Below are 22,364 nucleotides of genomic sequence, written 5' to 3'. Positions count from 1 at the left end.
TCTATTTCTGACTTTTCTGTACTCCGACCAGATATGAGTAAAGTTTGGTAGTCTTCTCCCATTTCCTTTTCTAAGTCCGACAATCTTGCTGGGTAAGGGGATGAGACTTTATGCTATTGTTTAACAACACTCTCAGATCCAAACTTAGCAACTTGCAGAACAGGCAACAGCGGCAGTCAGATCCATGGTACTATGACTGGCTCTGTTGTATAGCAGGGAGGGCAAAGTGCGGGTGAATGCTAGTAATAGGAGATGCTGTAGTCAGAGGCACATCTGTGGCTGCAAGCAAGATTCTAGGCTGGTACATTGCCTTCTCTGGTGCCAGGGTTAAGGATGTCTAGTAGCCAAGAGGTTGTGGTCCATATTGGTACTAATAACATAGGCCGAAAGAGAAATGAGGCACTGAAGAGTTCAAAGTAGGGTAGGAAGTTTAAAAAGCAGGACCTCAAGGGTTCTAATCTCAAGCTTACTCTGTGCTACATGCTAGTGAGCCCAGAAGGAGTAAGCTAGTGTAGTTGAATGCATGGCTAAGGAGTTGGTGTATGATGGAGGGATTCTGGAAGATTGGGATCTCTTTCAGGGCAGGAGGAATCTGTACAAGGACTGGATCCACCTAAACTGGAGGGGCATAAGTGTCCTGGCAGGGAAGTTTGCTACAGGGAAAAGTTTAAACTAATCGGGTGGGTCTGCATGTGCAGTGGATTAATGAAAACGTAGAGTCATGTAAGTAGTAGGAACAAGATAGGGTTGGCTTGATGAACACTGCAAGATTAGTGGTTTGAAGTGTATTCCTGTTATTGCAATGAGTATAACAGGAACGACTATGTTGTTATTACAGAGACTTGGTTGAGAGAAAGGCAGGACGGGCAGCTCAACGTTCCAGGGTTTAGAAACCTCAGGTGCGATGGGGATGAGGAGTAGCATTACTGATCAAGGAGAATTACTGTACTGAAATGATACATTTGAGAGCTGTTGGGAAGACTTGAGAATAGCCTATTGATTTTTTTTTCATATGTCCCTCGTGGTGGGCTGGTCCAGAAGATTAAGTCGCATGGATAGTGAGTTGGATACAAAATTGGCTTGGTCAAAGGCAGGAGTAGTTTGATTAGATTAGATTACTTAGTGTGGAAACGGGCCCTTCGGCCCAACAAGTCCACACCAACCCTCCAAAGAGCAACCCACCCAGACCCGTTCCCCTAGGTTTACCCCTTCACCTAACACTACAGGCAATTTAGCATGGCCAATTTACCAAATCTGCACATTTTTGGACTGTGGGAGGAAACCGGAGCCACCAAAGGGTGCTCACGCAGATGTTGGGAGAATGTGCAAACTCCACACACGGTTGCCTGAGGTGGGAATTGAACCTGGGTCTCTGGCGCTGCGAGGCAGCAGTGCTAACCACCGTGCCACCGTTCTTTTCCCCCACCCGAAGGATGGATGTTTTTCTGAATGGAGATCTGTGACCAGTGATATTCTACAATGTTCAGTGCTGGTATCTCTGGATGAAAATGTCAGTGGTCTGGCTTACTAAGTTTGCAGATGAAATTAACATTGGAGTTTGGATATTGAGAAAGATTATCAAAAGATAGAGCAGGTTATAGATCAGTGGAAAGTGGAGCAGGGAAATGGCAGATGGAGTTTAATCTGGGCAAGTGAGATGATGCATTTTTGATTAAATACAAGAGGAAAGTGCATCGTAAATGGCAGGATCCTTGGGAGCATTGATATACAGAGGGATCTTGGGGTCCAAAGTCCATAATAAGGAAGGTGTTGGCTAAATTAAACTAGGAACGCAAGTAATATGGTGGAATAGTTGAGGAACCGAGGAAGACTTCCAAAGAGGTTTTTCACAGTACTCAAGGCAAGTATATTCCAGTCAAAAATCAGGATAGCAAGGGTAGGAAGATCCAGCCTTGGAAAACCAAGGAAATAAAGGAAGGCATACAATTTAAAAGCTCCGGCTTGCGAAGTAGCCAAGAATAGTGGGAAACTGGAAGATTGGGAACATTTTAAGTAGTAAGGAAAAAAATCCATGAAGCAAGCAATAAAGAAAGGTAGATTATGAATGCAAACTAGCACAGAATATAAAGACGGGTAGGAAAGGTTTTTATAAAGAGTGACGAAAGTGGACATAGGTCCCTTGCAGGGTGAGAAAAGGGAATTATTATTGGGTAATGCTGAAACGGCTGAGGCATTGATAACTATTTTGTGTCAGTCTTCACAGTGGAAGATATGCCTAACATGCCAGAGAATGATATTAAGGATATGATGGGAGATGAGAACCTCAATTCAATTGTTATCACTAAAGGGGTAGTGTTGAGCACACTTCAGGGTATAAAGGTAGGTAAATCCCCTGGTCCTGATGGAATGCATCTCACGTGCTGAAAGAAATGAGAGGTTTTAGTAGATGTGTTTGTGGTAATTTACCAAAATTCATTGGACTCGGGACAAGACCTGGTGGACTGGAAGACAGCAAGTGTCACATTACTGTTTTTAAAAAAAGGTGTATATAGGCCAGTCAGCTTAACATCTGTAGTCTGGAAAATGCTGGAGGCTATAACAGAAATAGTGAGACATCTGGATGGAAAGGGTTCTATCAGGCAGGCGCAGAATGGATTTAGGAAGGGAAGGTCATGTTTGACAAACTTACTGGAGTTCTTTGAGGATGTAACAAGTGCAGTGGATGGAGGGGAACTTGTATACTTGATGGATGTTTTATACTTGGACGTTCAGAAGGTGTTTGATAAGGTGCTGCATAAAAGACTCATCCATACGATAAGAATGCATGGAATTGCAGGGAATGTACTGGCCTGGATAGAGGACTGGATTAACCAATAGAAAGCAGAGCATTGGGATAAGTGAGTGTTTCTCTGGTTAGAGATCAGTGGTGAGCGGGGTGCTGCAGGGGTTGGTGTTGGACCGACTGTTCATGATATATATAAATGATTTGGAAGAGGACACAAAGTGTAACATATCCAAGTTTGCTGATGACACCAACTTGAGTGGAAAGGTAAACTGTGCAGAGGATGGGGAGGGTCTGCAGACAGATTTCGATAGGTTAAGTGAGCAGGTAAGGGATCTGGCAGATGGAGTACAGTGTTGGTAAATGTGAGGTTATCCACTTGGATAGTAAAATTAACTGGTCAGAGTATTGTTTAAATGGTGAAAGATTGCAGCATGCTGTTGTGCAGAGGGACTTGGAGAGCTCATACAGGAATCACAAAAGTTGATTTGCAGCTGTAACAGGTCCTCAGGAAGGCAAATGGAATATGGTCTTTCATTGCTGGAGGGATTGAGTTTAAGAGCAGGGTGTTTCTGCTGCAATTGTACAAGGTGTTGGTGAGGCCGCGCCTGGAGTATTGTGCACAGTTCTGGTCTCCTTACTTGAGGAAGGATAGACTGGCTTTGGAAGGGGGTGCAGAGGAGGTTCACCAGGTTGGTTCTGGAGATGAGGGGGGTTACCCTACGGGGAGAGGTTGAGCTGCTTGGGCCTCAACTCATTAGGATTTAGAGAATGAGAGGGGATCCTACAGAAACATATAAAATGATGAAAGGGATAGATAAGAGAGAGGCAGGCAAGTTGTTTCTGTTGGTGGGTGAGACTAGGGAGACCTGGAGTACAGGTTCATAGCTCCTTTGAAAGTGGAGTCACCGGTAGATAGGATAGTGAAGCAGGCATTTGGTATGCTTTCTCTTATTGGTCAGAGTATTGAGTACAGGAGTTGAGAGGTCATGTTGTGGTTGTACAGGACATTGATTAGGCCACTGTTGGAATATTGTGTGCAATTCTAGTCTCCTTCCTATTGGAAAGATGTTGTGAAACTTGAAAGGGTTCAGAAAAGATTTACAAGGATATTGCCAGGGTTGGAGGATTTGAGCTACAGGGGGAGTCTAAACATACTGGGGCTGTTTTCCCTGGAGTGTCTGAGGCTGAGGGGTGACTTTATAGAGGTTTACAAAATTATGTGGGTCGGGGAGTCCAGAACTAGAGGTCATAGGTTTAGGGTGAGAGGGGAAAGATATAAAAGAGACCTAAGGGGTAACTTTTTCATACAGAGGGTGGTACATGTGGAATGAACTGCCAGAGGATGTGGTGGAGGCTGATACAATTGCAACCTTTATTTGGCATCTGGATGGGTAGAAGAAGGGTTTGGAGGGATATGGGCCGGGTGCTGGCAGATGGGACTAGATTGGGTTGGGATATCTGGTCGGCATGGACAGGTTGGATGAAGTATCTGTTTCCGTGCTGTACATCTCTATGATTCTATGGCCTCAAGATTAAGGCAAAATAGATTTAGGACAGAGATGAGGAGGAATTGCTTTTCTCAGAGAATAATGAATCTATGGAATTTTCTGGTTAAGGAAGCAGCTTGATTAAGTATATTCAAGACACGGACAGAATTTTTGCATGATAGGGGAATTAAGGGTTATGGGGATAATGTAGGTTGGAGGAGCAGAGACAATGGATATGTCAGTCATGATCTTAATGAATGGTAGACCAGGTTTGATGGGCCAAATGGCCTACTCCTGCTTCTATTCTATTACATTCTATTCTATTATTGGTGAGCTCCCCAACCCCAAGGTGGAAAATCTACTTCCCTTGATCTTGATCATCTTGATCAATCTGCCTTTCGCAGATGCACCTGTCCCAGCCTTTCCTACCTCAGTCCTCGTGGAGTCCTAGTCCTACCTTCATACATAAGGCACAACCAAAGTCTTAAACTGGATAGATGCAGAACAGATGTAGAAGCTCAAAACTGGCTTTTCCATGAGGCACTGAAGGACAGAAGTGCATTCAGTCATTATCTCCTGGTCAAGAGTATCTTGGATGAGTGGACAGCCAGCAACACTGAAGAAATTTCACACCATCCAGACAAAGCAAGGCACCCCAATCTACCAACCAAGTCTTTCCAACCTCCCTACAGCAGGGTGCAGTGGCAGCAGTGTGGACCATCTCCAGGATTCATTGCAGTAACTCACCATGGCTGCTTTTGATCACCTTTCAAACATTCAACATCTTATCATCAAATTCCTAGTTCTAACGTGGGATGTGAATTCATGGGTGGACCACTAGTACAGGTCCCTTGCCTTGAACATAGTCGTTTATGCTTTTCAATATTACCTCTTAGAGTCATAGAGATAATACAGCACGGAAACAGAGCCTTCGGTCCAACTTGTCCATGCTGACCAGATATCCCGACTCTGGTCAGCATGACTTTCATGACCAATATTTGTGGATTAAACACCAGATTAAGTTAACAGGAAACAAGACCAGTCAATTGTCCAGTAAAATGTAAGGGCTTCGAGACATGGCAGAATCAGGCAGGGAAGGAGTGGTGACTCTCAGGGCTCCTATCTCTGCTGTTCCTAATTTGTACTAACAAGGATACAAAGTTTCCATGCAAACTCATTAAGTTTGCAGCTCTTACCAAACTAAGTGAGACAGAGAAACAAGTCAGCAATTGGTTATTTAAAGCTGAGCCCAGTGCTCACAGATCAGGTGAAGACCTTTCCTCAGGCATTCTGCCCATTCCAACAATAGTAGCAATTTTCCACCTTTGTTACATGCAGCGGGAGCAATGACTCACTCTGATTATGCTCTTATTCAAGTCACAAGGTCATGAGTCAAACTGCACTCATGCGTGTGATCTACACCGACGCTATCATAAGTTGTCAGCAAGTGCAATCCATCCATTGTGATGTTAAAGCTCTTCCAGGTGGACGAAGGAAGATGTTCCCATCGCCTGTTTCAAGGAAGTGCTCTCCCGGGTGCGTTGGCCAATATTTATTTCTCTCTCTCAACCGTTCACAAAAACAGCTGTTTGTGGGATCTTGCTATGCATTTTCTACATTTTTTTTTCTGGTTCTTGCCTTGAGATTCTAAAGGTACAACTACAGCTATATAAACACAAGGCTTTTCTTTTTTTACTCGTTCCCAGTTTCAGCCTTTCGGGCCTAAGGGTAACAATGGATTCTTTTAGCACTGGGTTCTGAACATGAACACTACAACGGGGTATATTAAATGCATGTATGATTGCTGCTGGAAATCTGAAATAAAAACTGAAAGCACTAGAGAAACCCAGCAGGTCTTCCATCACCAGTAGGGAGAGCATCTGTCCGTCATTACTTCTTTGACATTTCAGACTAGGATTACTCCAGCACTCCCAGCTTTATGACATAAAGACAACACTCATCTGTGTAGTACCAGCTCTGCTGGGGTTGAAAAGTGCAATATTTCACTGAGATTTTTCATTGACATTTATTAACCATTAAGAAAGGTAGTTCTGAAGGTTTGACAAACTATTAAATCTTAAGAAACTCTTTCTAAAAATACAGAATAAATTGGTAAACATTACCCGTCCAGTTAGACAATAGTAGCACATTCAAGGTTAAAGAGTTTTCAGCAGCAAGGGCTTGTACAAAATTATTTTCTTCATCTTGAGGAAACCTGCTAGCATTCTAGTCCCCCTTCTTATCGCACAAACTCTGAAGCTATGAAATGCAGGCTGCTGGAGAAAAACATGAGGGCCCTACAGCTTCTGTTACCTGAGCAGAGAGGATTTTCTGGAAATATGCAGCAGCATCTGAGAAGTAGAGAGGACAGATAGACAAGACCCTTCATGGAACTTAACACAGATGGCAAAGCTGTAAAGCTACAGTGCTAAACAAAAGAAAACAGTGAGACAGTAGAACACACGCAGGGTAAAAGAAAAGCCATGGCTCTCCCTGTCCCTCCATTGCACTCAGCTCTATATAAGGATTCCTATTATTTGCCAGATTGATGGAGCATAGGAACTGGACATGTCTACATAGTCTCATTTGCATGTCTTGCCATAATATCAGATCAAGAATTAAAATAAATAATCAAGTACTTGATTAAGATGGATGAGCTTAAATCTGAAATATTGACACATATTTTCAGATACTAAGTCAGCACATGTCCTTGGCCAGGATTTATTTCGGCAGCCAGATTGTCTACTTTTGATGGTCTACTGTTATGTTTGACACTTCAAAAAAGTTAAATTCATTTAAGAAATCTAGTACGACATCAAGAATCAAAGCTTTGCATATTACGTCTAAGTAGCCAATGAGACAATTTCTTGAATTTAGACAAAAGAAAACAATTGAAAATAAATAATTCAGCATCTGATTAAGAACAGATCAGACAGAACATCACCACCTTAATTTTATTTGTTAAAAACTTGGTGCCCAGTTTAATCCATAATGCCCAAGGGACAAAACAAAATATCCAGGAAGGGAACTCCCGATAGGAATGTTCATTTTCATCAGTGTTTAACTGAAACATTGTCCTAGCTGTGTATCACTTCATTGTCATGGAATATTGTTTGCTTAATTTATTAGTTAAAAGAATATTTGAAAAATTAAAACAAAGAATAAATCATTCCATTGAAATAAGCGTTATTGGGAGAGATGAAAAAGATCATAAAGCCTCTGGAAGCTGTTTTGAAAGGCTTGGTAACATACCTGCACAGTATTCCTTTAACCGATTGGGAATACTAAGGCTGTTTCTGTCATGGACACAGTCAAAATTAAAAGAAACGTTAATGCTGTAAACATTCTGTGCACACAAGTAAAGACCATCAAGAAACATGAAACATTTGGTGCTTGCGCTATAAACAGTTGCTTTTTTCTTTCTAAAAACAAAACAGATTATTTCATTCTCAAATGGACTAAAGATGCAATGTGCAAACATGGTCTTTCTTCCTGGATCAGACAAACTGTTTTGCCTTCTGTGGTGCTGCTTTGGATGCCAGATCCTTGGCTTTTTCTGTGGCTGCCAGTGCAGTCTCCTTTGCCTTCTCAGTCGCCTCTTTTGCAGTTTCTTTCAGAGTTTTAGGTGGCAACTCACCTGGAAAATATTATGGAAAAATAGAGCCAGCAATGTAAGTAGGGTGTCAAATGAATTGCCCTATTTAAGTTGCACCCAAAGTGGTTTCCTCAATATTAATTCGATAAAAACCCAAGTGCTCCTGGTCGCAAATTAACATCTCTAAAATAATACAAATCTTTTTCTGACACAGGGTCATCGAACTGAAACATTAGCTTTATTCCCCTCCCCACAGGTGCAACCTGATCTGCTGAGTATTCCTGCATTGGTCTTCAGATTTCCAGCACTTGCAATACCTCTCTTGTCAAATAAATCTTTCAACTTCACAGGACTAACTGAAATGTTAAATTCAGGTGCAACCTGCTTGTTCTAGTGGTTGAAACTGAGCAATTTATATCCCTGTGGCACTATATTAAGAACAAGAAGCTGAAAGTTCTCCCAATATTTCTCTCTAGACCACATATGTCAAAAACAGAATAACTGGTCAATGCTGCTGTGTTTAGCTTTGTCATGTGTAAATTGACCTGGTAACAGAGGCTTCAACTTGTCTCACTGTACACCTCCAAAAACTTCCATAGCCACAACCACTTCCATCCAGAAGGACAAGGGCAGCAGATACATGGGAATACTGCAAATTCCACTCCAAGCCACTCTTCATCTTGACTTGGAAACGTGTCGCTGGGCATAACAACTGGAACTCCTACCCTAGGGGCATTGTGAGTGCCCCTCTACCACACGGATTTGAGCAGTTCAAAAAGAAAGCCCATGACCACCTTCTCAAGGGTAATCAGAGGCAGTAAGTGTTGGCCCAGCCAGCAAGCCCCACACCCCATGAATGCAGAGAGAGTTTAGGGCTGTGAAGTTGAGCTTGGCACAGCAGCTGATAATATTTTCTCTGTGGCAGATGTTAAGTTAACTGGCCAAAGGTTTCCTGCTTTCTGCCTTCCTTCCTTTTTGAAAACGGAGTTATGTTTGATATCTTAATGACCCTGAAATGAAGTCGAGCAAGGACTCGCACATTCATCAGCTCACAGCTCTGACAATTTACTGAGTAATTATGACTGGTGACTGTAATTTTTCTGAGTTGCTCCGTCCCTGCCATTTCCTGATTTATTGGTGTTTCCGATAGGAATGAGGGCACTGCAGCCAAGGCATGGATGATGCTGGCATCATTTTCTTGGAGTGTGAGGTAGTCCATTGTTACCTCTGTAGTGAGCTGGGATGATGACTTAATGGGTCCAATTACAGAAGAAGACTGATGAACACAACCAAATACAAGTATTGTACACTGGGAGGCCTATCAGAATGGCCGTGCTCAAAGTCAAGGGGCATGGGGGAGGTTGTGCAGTGCTCAGACCAGGTGTTTTTGGTCTCTTGATCAAAAGGAATTGCAGGATGTTGGAGTTGTAAAGCAAACTGACCTTCAATAGTGATTCTGCTGCCATCTCTTGGAATGACAGCACGTTTGATAGTGTGAGCCTTTTTCCTCGGATGGTGATGTCTAACATGAGGGGACATAGCTTTAAATTGAGGAGTGATAGATATAGAACAGATGTCAGAGGTAGTTTCTTTACTCAGAGAATAGTAGGGGCGTGGAATGCACTGCCTGCAACAGTAGTAGATTCGCCAACGTTAAGGGCATTCCAAATGGTCATTGGATAAACATATGAATGAGAATGGAATAGTGTCGGTTAATAGGCTTCAGATTGGTTTCACAGGTCAGTGCAACATCAAGGGCCGAAGAGCCTATGTTGTGCTGTAATGTTCCAAGTTTGCCCACCACAGTCTCTCCAGCATTGAAGCTGCCAATCAGCTGAAATTATGCCAATGGAAGCAGTATCTTCTCATCCAAGCTGTCTGCAGTCCTGTCCTGACTCACCACCCACCAGTCAGACTGCAGCCACTGGGTAGGGACCAACTTTTGAGTAACTTACTGTTACAAAATGCATGACTTCCTTTACAGAAAATATCATAAATCATTGTGGTCACGAGGAATTAAGGGCTACGGGGAGAATGCTGGTAAGTGGAGTTGAAATGCCCATCAGCCATGATTGAATGGCGGAGTGGACTCGATGGGCCGAATGGCCTTACTTCCACTCCTATGTCTTATGGTCAATATGTTTTGGCAAGAGAGGTCAAATGATAAAGATGCAAATGCATTTTGAATCACCTGAAATCTATATTCTGTACAGTGAGCTTCGAATATTTTAACTGCAGTTCAATTAACTTTAAACGAAGACAAAGCTATTGGGGGAACAGCACTGTGCTGCTTAATGTGTAAATTTAAGAGAGCAAGCACCAATTAGGTGATCTAAATAGCAGGGCCTGTGACAAATCAGCATTGCAGAATGACTGATATCAGGACCTACTCGTCATAATTACAGATGGTGTTAGCTATGTGAACTAACACTATCATAAAGATGCACGATTTGCAGCAGAGCACACAATTGTGACAAGTATCATTTTGTCACATTCATAAAAATGAATGAGGAGTAGGCCATTTGGCCCTGTAATCTTGCTTCATTATTTGATATGATCATCTATATCTGACCTGAATTCCAATTTCCTCTTTCCCCATATGCCTTGTTAGTCAAGAAGACAGCTAACTCAGCCTTTAAAATATCCGACAACCCACCCTCCTTTGCTCTGGGGAGAAGAGAATTTCACAGACAATCGAACTTCTGACAGAAAACCCTTCTTATCAGAGTTTGTGCCTGGGGTTCGAGATGGCCAGCTCAGTGAGAGCACCATGTCACCACAGGGATGATCTTACCGAATAGTGGAGTAGGCTCAAAGGCCAAAAGCCTTAGTCCTGCTCTATTTCATACAGCCATATGTAGGGACCGTGGCTGAAACATCCCTGTCACTGGGTTAGTCACTATACTTTTACCCTAAAACATATACTCCTCAAGAAAGCACTGGGATTAATTTAGAGAAGCAGTTTCAGTTCTGTCTAGTCTTAAGATTAATACAACGGACTTCCCTTAATGGTTTAAAATAAGATACAAACACCGCTATTTTATACGTCAGTACACAAAGAAACCGATCACAGGATCAGGGGTAATGTTGCAGCTGGAATCTTCTCCTAACCTGCTCCTCTCCAGTCGCAAAAAGCAGAAGCGAATGTTGCAGCACCTGCAAAAAGAGAGTCGAGTGTGGCCACTGCTGCATTTTGGGGGAACTTTGATGAAGTGGGAGTGGGGAATTCTGACTTTGTGCATTTAACAGACGATTGTCTTCTCAGGATGGGAGTTTGAATTTGAATTGAATTTATTGTCACGTGTATCGAGGCACAGTGAAAAGCTTTGTCTTGCGAGCAATACAGGCAGATCACAGAGTTAAGTAGCGTAGGTAAGTAAATAATAGGTAAACAGTGGCAAAAACAAAAACACAGGTACAGGCGAATGTTAAGAGTTTGAGAATCCATTAAGTATTCTGTAAAAGATCCTGAATGGTCTTGAAAAGGTAAATGTGGAAAGGATGATTCCATTTCTGAGGTGAGTCCCGAACTAGGGGCCACTGTTTTAAAAGTAGGGCTCAGCCTTTGAGGGCAGAGACGTGTGGATTGTTTTGTCTCACAGGGTTGTACAAGTTCAGACATCTCTGCCTCAGAAGACTGTATAGGTGGAATCATTGAAACTTTTTAAGACCGATAGACTCTTGTTAGGCAGGAGTATCCAAGGTTACCTGCAGTAGATGAGAACATGGAATTTGCTATACAAACAGATCCGCCATGACTTTAGTGAATGTCAAGAGCAAACACAGGACCCTGATTGGCTTTCTTCTGTGTCTTAATTCATACGCTCATAAGATTTTCTGGGAACAAGCTGCTACAGGAAGTGCTCCTCCTGTAGATCAGGGAAAGCAAAATCAGATATTGTGGTGGGGAGGGAAGAGGAGGAGAACTATTTTAGTTTAGAGTTAAATTGAAGTACTTTTGTTAAAGTTAATGTTCATACCCAAAGAGCAGAAGTCATTTTGCATCGTTGAATGAATAAGCAACTCAAATACCTGGCAAACAACTGTATGAAATCTTCCTGTGACTTGGGCAGGTTGTTCTGCTCTAAGGTGTGTTTCATTAACGTGAATTTGCTATAATGCGACTGACAACTTGGGAACACCGTTTCTAAAGCATGAACGCTTAAAACTTGTGTTGGCTGTAACGCGGTCACATCGCCAACACTTTAAGCGCTGTTGCCAAAGCGTGATTTTTCTGTAACACGGAGTTGCACAAGAACACAACCCTCGCGTTACAGATACGCTGACTGTGGATTTGTTCTCAGTACATGGGCTTCACTAGCGTGGTTGCACTTATTGCCTATTTCTAGCTTCTCCTGAGAAGGCTCTTGATGCAGAGCCTCCATCTTTGTTGGTCACCTTATCTAACATCTCGAGTGACATGGTATCATGCTTTGTTTTATGGTGTTCCTGTGAAAGATGTTTTTGAAATGTGAATTATTCAACAACTAGAAGCAGCCATGTGCTAAACGTCATCAGGTTAAAGAGGCTAGTACTAAGTTGCTTTCTGATAGTCTGAAATTCCACTTGAATAATCGCTGTTTAAAAATGAAATCTTAGAAAAGGGACAAGAAATATCGTAGATCAAAGTGTTCAAGTGATCATCACCAAACAAAAAAAAATTGTATGGTACAATTCCATTCCGAGGAACTGAAGTATAAAAACCTACATATTATACACTGACTCATTTCCATATTTATGAGAAGCATCATAACATCTTCACCCTATTCCTCACACTCCCAGACAGACTTCAGCAAGAAAACACAAAGACATTTTGAGATGTTCCTAGGGACCAGTGAAAGAACGTTACAAGGTTAAATGCTACAAAACCAGAAGCTGATGGCAAAACTCAGCACGTCTTTGGCATCGTGGGGTGAAAGCAGAGTTAATATTTCGGGTCCAGTGACTTTTCATCAGAACTGACAGTAGCCATGAAAAAGTGGTATGTACGCTGAAGACAAGTTGGGGGAGGGGTGGCAAGAAGTGAGTGGAGACAGAGCTATACAGAGGGAAAGGGAGAGATAATGAAAGGGGTAGATAGACCAAGAGATTATTGATAGAGGCCAAGACAGAAGTAGTTGAATAAGTGATAATGAGAGATGAGAGATGGAAAGAATGAATAGACTGTGCTGAAAGCAACCCATATCTTGACATGACCATGGTTTTGGGGTGGTTTAAAAAAAACATGGAATGATGGAATTAGGCTCTAACATTACTGAACTTGATGTTGAGTCCTACAGGCTGCAGGGGCACAAGCAGAAAATGAGATGCTACTCTTCTGAAACGTTAGCTCGGGTTTCTCTCCACAGATGCTGCCAGATCTGCTGAACTTTTCCAGCAATTTCTGCTTTGGTCTTATTTCTGATTTCCAAAATTAGAAGTGCTTTCAGTTTTGGAGCTTGCACTGAGGTCCACTGGATCGCTGCAGCAGATCTGAGGCACAGATATTGGCGTGGGAACACAGTGGTGAGGGAAGTAGCAGGCAGCTGGGGGCTCAGGGTCATTTTTGCGGATAGAGTGTGGGTTCGTTCATGACATGGATTGTTTTCAGCACAGCTCACCCATTCTCTCAGCTCTCGTTCTCACTTATTCAACTTCTCTTCTGCCCTGGCCTACCATTAGTAATTCCGACATCCGCCTCCCCTTTCCTTATCTCTCTTTGTGAGTTCTGTTTCCACCTACCGCTCATCTTTCAGCCCCCTCACCCCTTAAGCTTGTCTTCAGCATAAATATCTTTCCTTAACTGCTAACAGTTCTGATGAACAGTCATCGGACTCATAACGTTAACTCTGCTTTCGCCCTGCAGATGCTGCTAGACCAGAGTTTCACCTGCAAATTCTGTTTTTGTTTGATCTCCAACATCCGAATTATTTGTTCTATTTTAAATTTAAGTGCTACATTGTAGCAGAGGGTGGGAGTGAGTTTGGTCTGTATTCAGGCAAGTTGCTTATAACAAATCTAACTGCACCTGTTACAAGTGTGCTGATACTCGCCCACTAATGGAACAGATAGCTGCAGATCTTTGATAAATTTAAACAAAGGAGTTAAAGAGAAAGATTCAAACTTATAAGAACAATTACCATGTCAGACAGATGTTACAATTGTAAGTAGTCTTTCACAATGCAATTGGCTCTATTGTTTAACTGCATTCAATCAAAGAATAAACATGCTGCTACTAATGTGGGCGGCACGGTTAGCACTGCTGCCTCACAGCGCCTGAGACCCGGGTTCAATTCTCGACTCAGGCGACTGACTGTGTGGAGTTTGCACGTTCTCCCCGTGTCAGCGTGGGTTTCCTCCGGGTGCTCCGGTTTCCTCCCACAGTCCAAAGATGTGCGGGTCAGGTGAATTGGCCATGCTAAATTGCCCGTAGTGTTAGGTAAGGGGTAAATGTAGGGGTATGGGTGGGTTGCGCTTCGGCGGGTCGGTGTGGACTTGTTGGGCCGAAGGGCCTGTTTCCACACTGTAAGTCTAATCTAATGCTAACTAAAGCTTTCCACGGGATGTGGGCGCCGGTGGCTGAACCAGCATTTATTGCATGTCCCTAACTGCCCTTGTGAAAGTGATGATGAGTTGTGATCTTGAGTTGCTGCTATCCATGTGTTGTAGGTTGACCCAGAATATCATTCGAGAGGGTGTTCTAGAATTTTGACCCAATGACCCAGAAGGGTATATTTCCACGTCAGGTTGGTGAATGACTTGAAGGGGAACGTGCACGTGGTGGTATTCCCATGTATATGCTGCCACTATCCTTCTAGGTGGTAGTGGGTCTGAAATGTGCTGTCTATAAATCTTCAGTGAATTCCTGTGGTGTATCTTGTATTTAGTTCATACTGCTGCTACTGACCATCGGTGGTGGAGGGTGTGGATGTTTGTGGATGGAGTGCCAGTCAGGTGGGCTGTGTTGTCCTGGATGGTGTCAAGGTTCTTGACTGTTGTTAGAGCTGCACCCATCCAAGGGAAGTAACTTGTGCCTCGTAGATGGGAGAAAGGAGGTGAGCTACTCACTGCAGCATTCCTAGCCTCTGGCCGAGCTCTGACCTTGGTTCTTAAGTCTTTATTTTTGGGTAGTAAACTTCCTGAACAGCAGCTTAATTATTGTGTACCACAGTCAGAGGTTACATCGAACAAAAGTAGGCTATTCAGCCTCTCATGCCTGTTCTGCCATCCAATGAGATTGTGGCCAGACTTCATATACTGTCTTTAGCCCTTACCCCTTAATATGTTTGCTGAAACAAAATCTCAGATTTAAAATTAACAACTGATTGAGCATCAACTGGCACATATGGAAGAGAGTTCCAAATATCTACCACCCTTTCTATCCTAAAATCTCTTATTGAATAGTCTGGCCTCAATTCTCAGACAATGCCCACTAGTTCTAGAATCCCCAACCAATTGAAATAACTTATCTCAATCTACCCCGTCTTTTCCTGTTAATATCTTGAAGACTTTAGATTAGATTAGATTACTTACAGTGTGGAAACAGGCCCTTAGGCCCAACAAGTCCACACCGACCCACCGAAGCGCAACCCACCCATACCCCTAACCTAACACTACGAGCAATTCAGCATGGCCAATTCACCTGACCCGCACATCTTTGGACTGTGGGAGGAAACCGGAGCACCCGGAGGAAACCCACGCAGACACAGGGAGAACGTGCAAACTCCACACAGTCAGTCGCCTGAGGCGGGAAAAGTTTGTTCAGATTACCCTTTAACCTTCTAAATTCTCGAGAAAACAGGCCTAATTCATAGCTCTCTTCATAGCTCAAGCCCTGAAGTCGAGATATTGTTTTTATAAATCTATCATGTACTCCCTACAATCCATCCTCCGTGAGGTGTGGTGCCCAGACCTGCTCACAGCTCTCCAAGTCTGGTATAATCAGGGTTTTATAAATGCAGCATACTTGCTGCATCCTTGTACTCCAGTCCCCTGGGTATAAAGGCCAGTGTTGCATTAGTTTCCTTGATTATTTTTTGTTCTTGCTTGTGTCTCTTTGGACATCCACTATATTTAACTTCATACCATTTAGAAAAGTATTCTGATCTATCTTTTTCTTGATCTAAAATGGATAACCTCACACTTGCTTACATTAAACAGAATCAGGCACAGTTGTACCCATTCACCTAGGCTCTCTATTCACCTATGTCCCTTTATAACGTTGTACTATCACTTACACTGTTTACAATACCGCCTAACTTTGTGTTATCAGCAAATTTGGAGATATATATTGTACATATATAAAATTTTCTATGTAATTATTCAGGTTTTTAATAAATCACGTGAACGATTTAAGTCCAAACACATCCTTGTGGGACATTAATGGTCACATCCTGGTGATTTGAATACCTACCTATTATCCCCAATTTCTGTTGCTGTAGGAGAGGCTGCAGACAGCAGGAAGAAGGTTTCCAAGGCATTTCGCATATTTGGAACCAAAAAGACAATAATAGGGATTCTGGATGTAGGTTTGCTTGCTGAGCTAGAAGGTTCGTTTTCAGGTGTTTCGTCACCATACTAGGCAATATCTTCAGTGAGCTTCTGAATGAAGCACTGGTTGTGTAGCCCGCTTTCTAGATGTTTGAGTTTCCTAGGGTTGATGGTGTCATTTCCTGTGGTGACATTTCCTATGGTGATGTCATTTCCTGGTTTTTGTTTCTCAGGGGGTTGTAAATGGGGTCCAAGTCAATGTGTTTGTTGATAGAGTTCCGGTTGGAACGTCATGCTTCTAGGAGTTCTCATGCGTGTCTCTGCTTGGCTTGTCCTAGGATGGATGTGTTGTGCCAGTCAAAGTGGTGTCTTTCCTCATCTGTATGTAAGGATACTAGTGAGAGAGGGTCATGTCATTTTGTGGCTAGTTGATGTTCAGGTATCCTGGTGGCTAGTTTTCTGCCTGTTTTGTCCAATGTAGTGTTTGTTACAGTCCTTGCAAGGTATTTTGTAAATGACATTAGTTTTGCTTGTTGTCTGTATAGGGTCTTTCAAGTTCATTTGCTGCTGTTTTAGTGTGTTGGTGGGTTTGTGGTCTACCGTGATGCCAAGGGGTCTGAGTAGTCTGACAGTCATTTCTGAGATGCCTTTGATGTAGGGGAGAGTGGCTTGGGTTTCTGACATGTTTTGTCTGCTTGTTTGGGTTTGTTGCTGAGAAATCGGCGGACTGTGTTCATTGGGTACCCATTCTTTTTGAATACACTGTATTGGTGACTTTCCTCTGCTCTGCTGTAGTTCCTCTATGCTGGAGTGTGTGGTGGGTTGTTGAAATAATGTTCTAATGCAGAGCAGGAAATTACATCACCAACCCTAGGACACTCAAACATATAAATAGAAAGCGGGCTACACCACTGGTGCTTCATTCTGAGGCTCACTGAAGATAAAGTGCGGTGACAAAATGTCTGAAAACAAACCTTCTAGCTCAGCGAGCAAACCCACATCCAGAACATCAAACTGAGCTACAAATCTTCTAAAAACTCGCTAACAATAATAGAGACTTGCATTTCTCTACTGCCTTTCATGGTGCCAGGACATCCCCAAACATGGGGTGCATTGCCTGCAGCTCAGACTGCAGCTCCTGGCAAAGCAGCACTTTGGCTCAAGGAAGTTGGGATTTGAGTTGAGCAGCTGCAGTTTGAGCCACAGACATTGCACCATATCAGGGAGGGGGAGAAGTTACCTGCACGCTTTCTTCTGGAGGTGGTCACAACGCCCAAGGATTGGTGATGAGGGACAGGAGGGTGTGACTGCAGGTAATAACTATCCAATAGTTACGAAGTTCTTGCAAACTATTTGGCTAAGAGTAGGCTCTGCAGGGAGGATGAGCAAACTGACCATGGCACTGTGGTACAGGGAGCCATTTAAGTAGAGGGGGGAAATGGGAATGTTGCAGTGGCAGGGGAATAATCACTGCTCTATGCAGCCATGAGTGAGAGTCTCAAAGACTCTGCTCCCTGCCCAGTGCCAGGCTTGAGAATATCCCCTCACAGCTGAAAAGGAACTTAAAAGCAGGAAAGCAGGGCTCCAGTTGTCGTCATCACCAGTGATACCAAAGACTTTGAACAGGATTAGAAAGGATGTTCTGCTGAAAGAATTTGAACAGTTAGGGCTAAAATGAGACTTTCTAAGGTGATATTCTCAGGATTACTACCTGAACCATGGGTAAACGAGGCATCAGGTATTTTTTAACAGAGTCAAGGAGTTAAACGCTTGACTCAAAGATTGAGTTTCAGTTCATGGAACACTGGCACCAGTACTGGGGTATAAAGAAGGTGTTCCGATGGGATGGGTCTCATTTAACTGTGCTGGGACTGGTGTTTTGGCAAAATCGAATACCTAAAGCTGTAGAAAGAGTTTTAAATTAAATAGGTGGGCTCCAAAGGGATCTGTGTGTGTAGGTTTACAAAGGGTATAGCAGCATTTCACAATACAGTAGAACAGAGAGGGACACATTACAAAATTAACAACTAGAGTCAATGGAAAATAATCAAACAGCAAAATTAACGTATTTTTAAATATGCAAAAGATCAAAATAAATGAATTATCAGCAAAAGAGAGATTGATGGGTGTGATCCTATAGTAGAAACATGGTTACAATGAGATCAAAGCTGAAAAATCAATATTCAGGGGTCTGCAACTCTTCCAAAAGACAGGCAGAAACGGAAAGGGTGGTGGTGTAGCTTTGTCAGTCCAAGATTGAATAAGTATGACAGCAAAAAATGATGCTGGATTAATGAAGTAGAATTCATATAAATAATGGTAAGATATAACAAGGGGAGAAAGACAGCAGTTCATTAATCTCCTGAAGAGAAGCAGTATTGTAGGACAGAAGATAAATCAAGGGGTAATGAGGAAAAGACAGTACATTAATCATGGGTGACTTTAATCTTCATGTAGATTGGGAAAATCAAATTGGCATAGAAAAAGTTTAGATTAGATTAGATTACTTTTTTTTAAAGATTAGATTAGGTTAGATTACTTAGTGTGGAAACAGACCCTTCGGCCCAACAAGTCCACACCGACCCACCGAAGCGCAACCCACCCATACCCCTACATTTACCCCTTACCTAACACTATGGGCAATTTAGCATGGCCAATTCACCTGACCTGCACATCTTTGGACTGTGGGAGGAAACTGGAGTACCCAGAGGAAACCCACGCAGACACAGGGAGAACGTGCAAACTCCACACAGTCAGTCGCCTGAGTTAGGGATTGAACCCTGGTCTCTGGCGCTGTGAGGCAGCAGTGCTAACCACTGTGCCACCCACTGGTGAGGAAAAGTTCATACAATGCATTAGGGACAGTTTCTTAGAACAATGTGAGTGGATATAACCCGTGATCTGGTGATGTATAATGAGGTAGGTTTAATCCAAGATCTCTCAGTAAAATATCCTGGAGGGAACAGTAATCGTAACATAGTAGAATTTAGCATTCATTTCAAAAGCAAAAAACCTGGATCAGAAACAACTGTGATAAATTTAAATACGAGTAATAACATAGGAATGGGTGCTGCAGAAGATTGGAGAGAAAGTCTGCAGGGAAAAAATGGCTAATGAACCTGGCAGGTGTTTCAGAAAGTAGTCTATAGTTCACCACAAAAATATATTTCAGTGAGGAAGAAGGATTCTAGGAAGGGGAAAACCAACCACGTTTAACCAAGCAAGTTAATCATTTTATCAAATTGAAAGAAAAAAAAAATACATGAGGGAAGATTAATGGTAAGCCAACAGATTGGGAAAGATTTAAACACCAACAAAAGATGGCCAAAAAAAGGAAGAAAAAAATGAACATTGAAGATTGACTAGGAAGTAATATGAAGAAAAAAGTAAAAGCTTCTTTAAATGTATAAAATGGGAAAGGATAAGACCAGGAAGTACAGGAGCAGAAGCAGGCCATTCAGCCCATCAAGCCTGCTCCATAATTCAATTAGATCATGGCTGATCAGGTAATCCTTAAATCCACTTATCAGCATCTGCTGAGAGAGAAACGGAATTAACACTGACTCTGAGATGACTCCTCTTCAGAGGAAGACTCGTGTCAGATTCAAAACATTAATTGTTTTTCTCTCCAAAGTCATTGCCAGACCTACTGAGTTTCACCAGTACTTTCTGTTTTTGTTACTTTTCAGTGCATCTGTGTCGAGAATTGCCAAGGTGCATCAAACCAAACTGTACTGATGTGTGAAGTGTCACCAGGTTTTTTTTTAGATTACTTACAGTGTGGAAACAGGCCCTTCAGCCCAACAAGTCCACACCGACCCGCCGAAGCGCAACCCTCCCATACCCCTACATTTACCCCTTCACCTAACACTACGGGCAATGTAGCATGGCCAATTCACCTGACCCGCACATCTTTGTGACTGTGGGAGGAAACCGGAGCACCCGGAGGAAACCCACGCAGACACAGGGAGAACGTGCAAACTCCACACAGTCAGTCGCCTGAGGCGGGAATTGAACCCAGGTCTCTGACGCTGTGAGGCAGCAGTGCTAACCACTGTGCCGCCCATAACTGTGCCACTGTGCCGCCCATAGGTCTTCATAGCCAAATCACGGTGATATGTAAATGCACACAATTCCATCCAATTTATTATTGAAAAACTGCTATTTGACATACAAAAAGGGAAGCTGAATGAGTCAAAGCAAGATGCTTTTAACAGCAGAGGCTAATCCTTCTTTGAACATTTACAGATAAAATTTTGTAATAGATACATTTGAGATGTATTGGTCTATGATTTTTGTCTACTGCAAATTAATTAATGGAAAATAAACTGGATTTGTTGTTTTCATTTGTACAAAAATTGCCTTTGATGTGTGATCATTCAGAGTGGCGACAATTTTATTCAAATTTCGATAAGTCACTCACAATAAGGAAAAAAAAGAACTCATTGCTTAGCCCAGGCTAGGCTCAGCCTTTTTAGTCAGAGAAGGTTGCTGAAGGTTTCATGTTGTGGAATTCACAACATAAAGGACAAAACCAGCAGTCCATTTTTGGGGGGGAATGGTTAGACTGTTGCAAAACCCTGCTGGATGATTAGCAACCACTGACTCCACTGTAAGGTTTGATTAGAACTCAGCTGTATCTTTTGCAATTTGCAAAGTATTTCAACCAAGGCTTCATTGCAACAGACTATTTCGCATATAGGTTTTGCATCATATCACCACCATCTGGCATTCTATGGTTCTTTCACAAATTACGGTTATCTCCAGTAAAAGGTGTTTTGATTCTGGAAAAGCAATGGCCAAGTTCCACCCCATCAGAAAAAGCTCTTCAGCAAAATAAATGTACAAAGACAGGCCTGGGAAGGACATAAAACAAAAGGATATTATAATTCATTTACTCACCTTGTAAATGAGCAAGAATATATTCAAATCCTTCTGTTGCTTTTAACTGATTTCTTCTAAATCTGGCAAGACCAAATTCCTATAATACAAACAAAAAACTTTAATCAAAACTTCACTTTATTTCTAAATGAGCAATTTCACATTTAAATGTGTCAATCGCTTGTGGGTGTTTATACAAATAGCGGTAACCTGTGAAGATACAATGGATTCTGGTGTAGATACTTGGAGGCCTAATGTGAAAGAAGCAACTTCCTTCACGTGAAGGATTAGTTTCAAAGGCCAATGCAGGGGAAAATGGATCTGAGTTAATCACTATTCAGAGAACTGCTCATTATGTCAATATAAACCGACAACGAATGAGCCCACCGACACACTGTAGACTAGTTTCTCATTTATCCCAAAGGCCCGTGAAAAATATGGAATGGCCAAAGTTTTGAAGGAGGCCATTCTGTCCCGTAGTGTCCATGCTGGCTATCTGCAAGACCAGCTGAGTGAGTCCCAATCCCACCATCCTTTCCCTGTGGTCCTGCTAATCTTCTCTTTCTATTTCTCCATTTATCTTTTGAAGGTCATGATTGACCGTGGCCCCATCACAATCTCAGGCAGTGCATTCTAGATCCCCACTTGCTGCATTTTTCCCTCATGTTCCATGGAAACTTAGGACTCGAAATCAGGATTAGACAGTTCTGCTATTCAATAGGGTCAAGGTTGATTTAGTTGTGGTCTCAAGCTCAGTTTCCTGTCCTGTAGTCCTTGACTCACTTATCTGTCAAAACTCCAACTCAACTTTAAATAAAATCAATGACTGACCTTGCATTACTTCCTGGGGAAGAGAATTCCATAAGCTAGCAAACATCTGAGAGGAAAAACAACTTCTCAGCTTCACTTTAAAAAGGTGACCTCCTATTTTGAAACTATGTCCGTGAGCTCCAATCTCTTCACAGGAACAAACAAACTCTCAGTATCTACCACCTTAGACCCCCCCCCCCCATCCCCAGGATCTTACATTACAAGCCTTGTCTGTCCAATTTTCCTTATAGGACAACCCAGTCATTCCCGGAGCGAGTTGAATGAACCTTCTCTGAACTACTTCTGATGTCATTGTTTCCTTGTTTTAAAAAACTGTACACAGAACTCCAGATGTGGCCTCACCAAGACCTTGTAC

The 22,364-nt window shown here is 42.4% G+C and overlaps 1 protein-coding gene across 2 annotated transcripts in view; it reads right to left on the bottom strand.

Moving 5' to 3' along the window:
- Nucleotides 1–6,245: 6,245 nt before the first annotated feature.
- prelid1a (PRELI domain containing 1a) overlaps nt 6,246–22,364 on the bottom strand; it is a 28,273-nt gene continuing 12,154 nt past the window's right edge. For both annotated transcript variants that reach the window (XM_060842735.1, XM_060842745.1), the window contains exons 5-6: nt 21,200–21,278; nt 6,246–7,870 (exon numbers count right to left, since the gene is read on the bottom strand). In XM_060842735.1, coding sequence (XP_060698718.1) covers nt 7,731–7,870; nt 21,200–21,278 — 219 coding nt within the window. In that variant the 3' untranslated portion in view covers nt 6,246–7,730. The remainder of the gene's footprint in view (nt 7,871–21,199; nt 21,279–22,364) is intronic.

This window comes from Hemiscyllium ocellatum, chromosome 2 (genome assembly GCF_020745735.1).
Source record: "Hemiscyllium ocellatum isolate sHemOce1 chromosome 2, sHemOce1.pat.X.cur, whole genome shotgun sequence".
NCBI lineage: Eukaryota > Metazoa > Chordata > Chondrichthyes > Orectolobiformes > Hemiscylliidae > Hemiscyllium > Hemiscyllium ocellatum.
The sequence above is the reverse complement of the archived record's forward strand: the minus strand, read 5'-3'. Positions and strand labels throughout refer to the sequence as shown.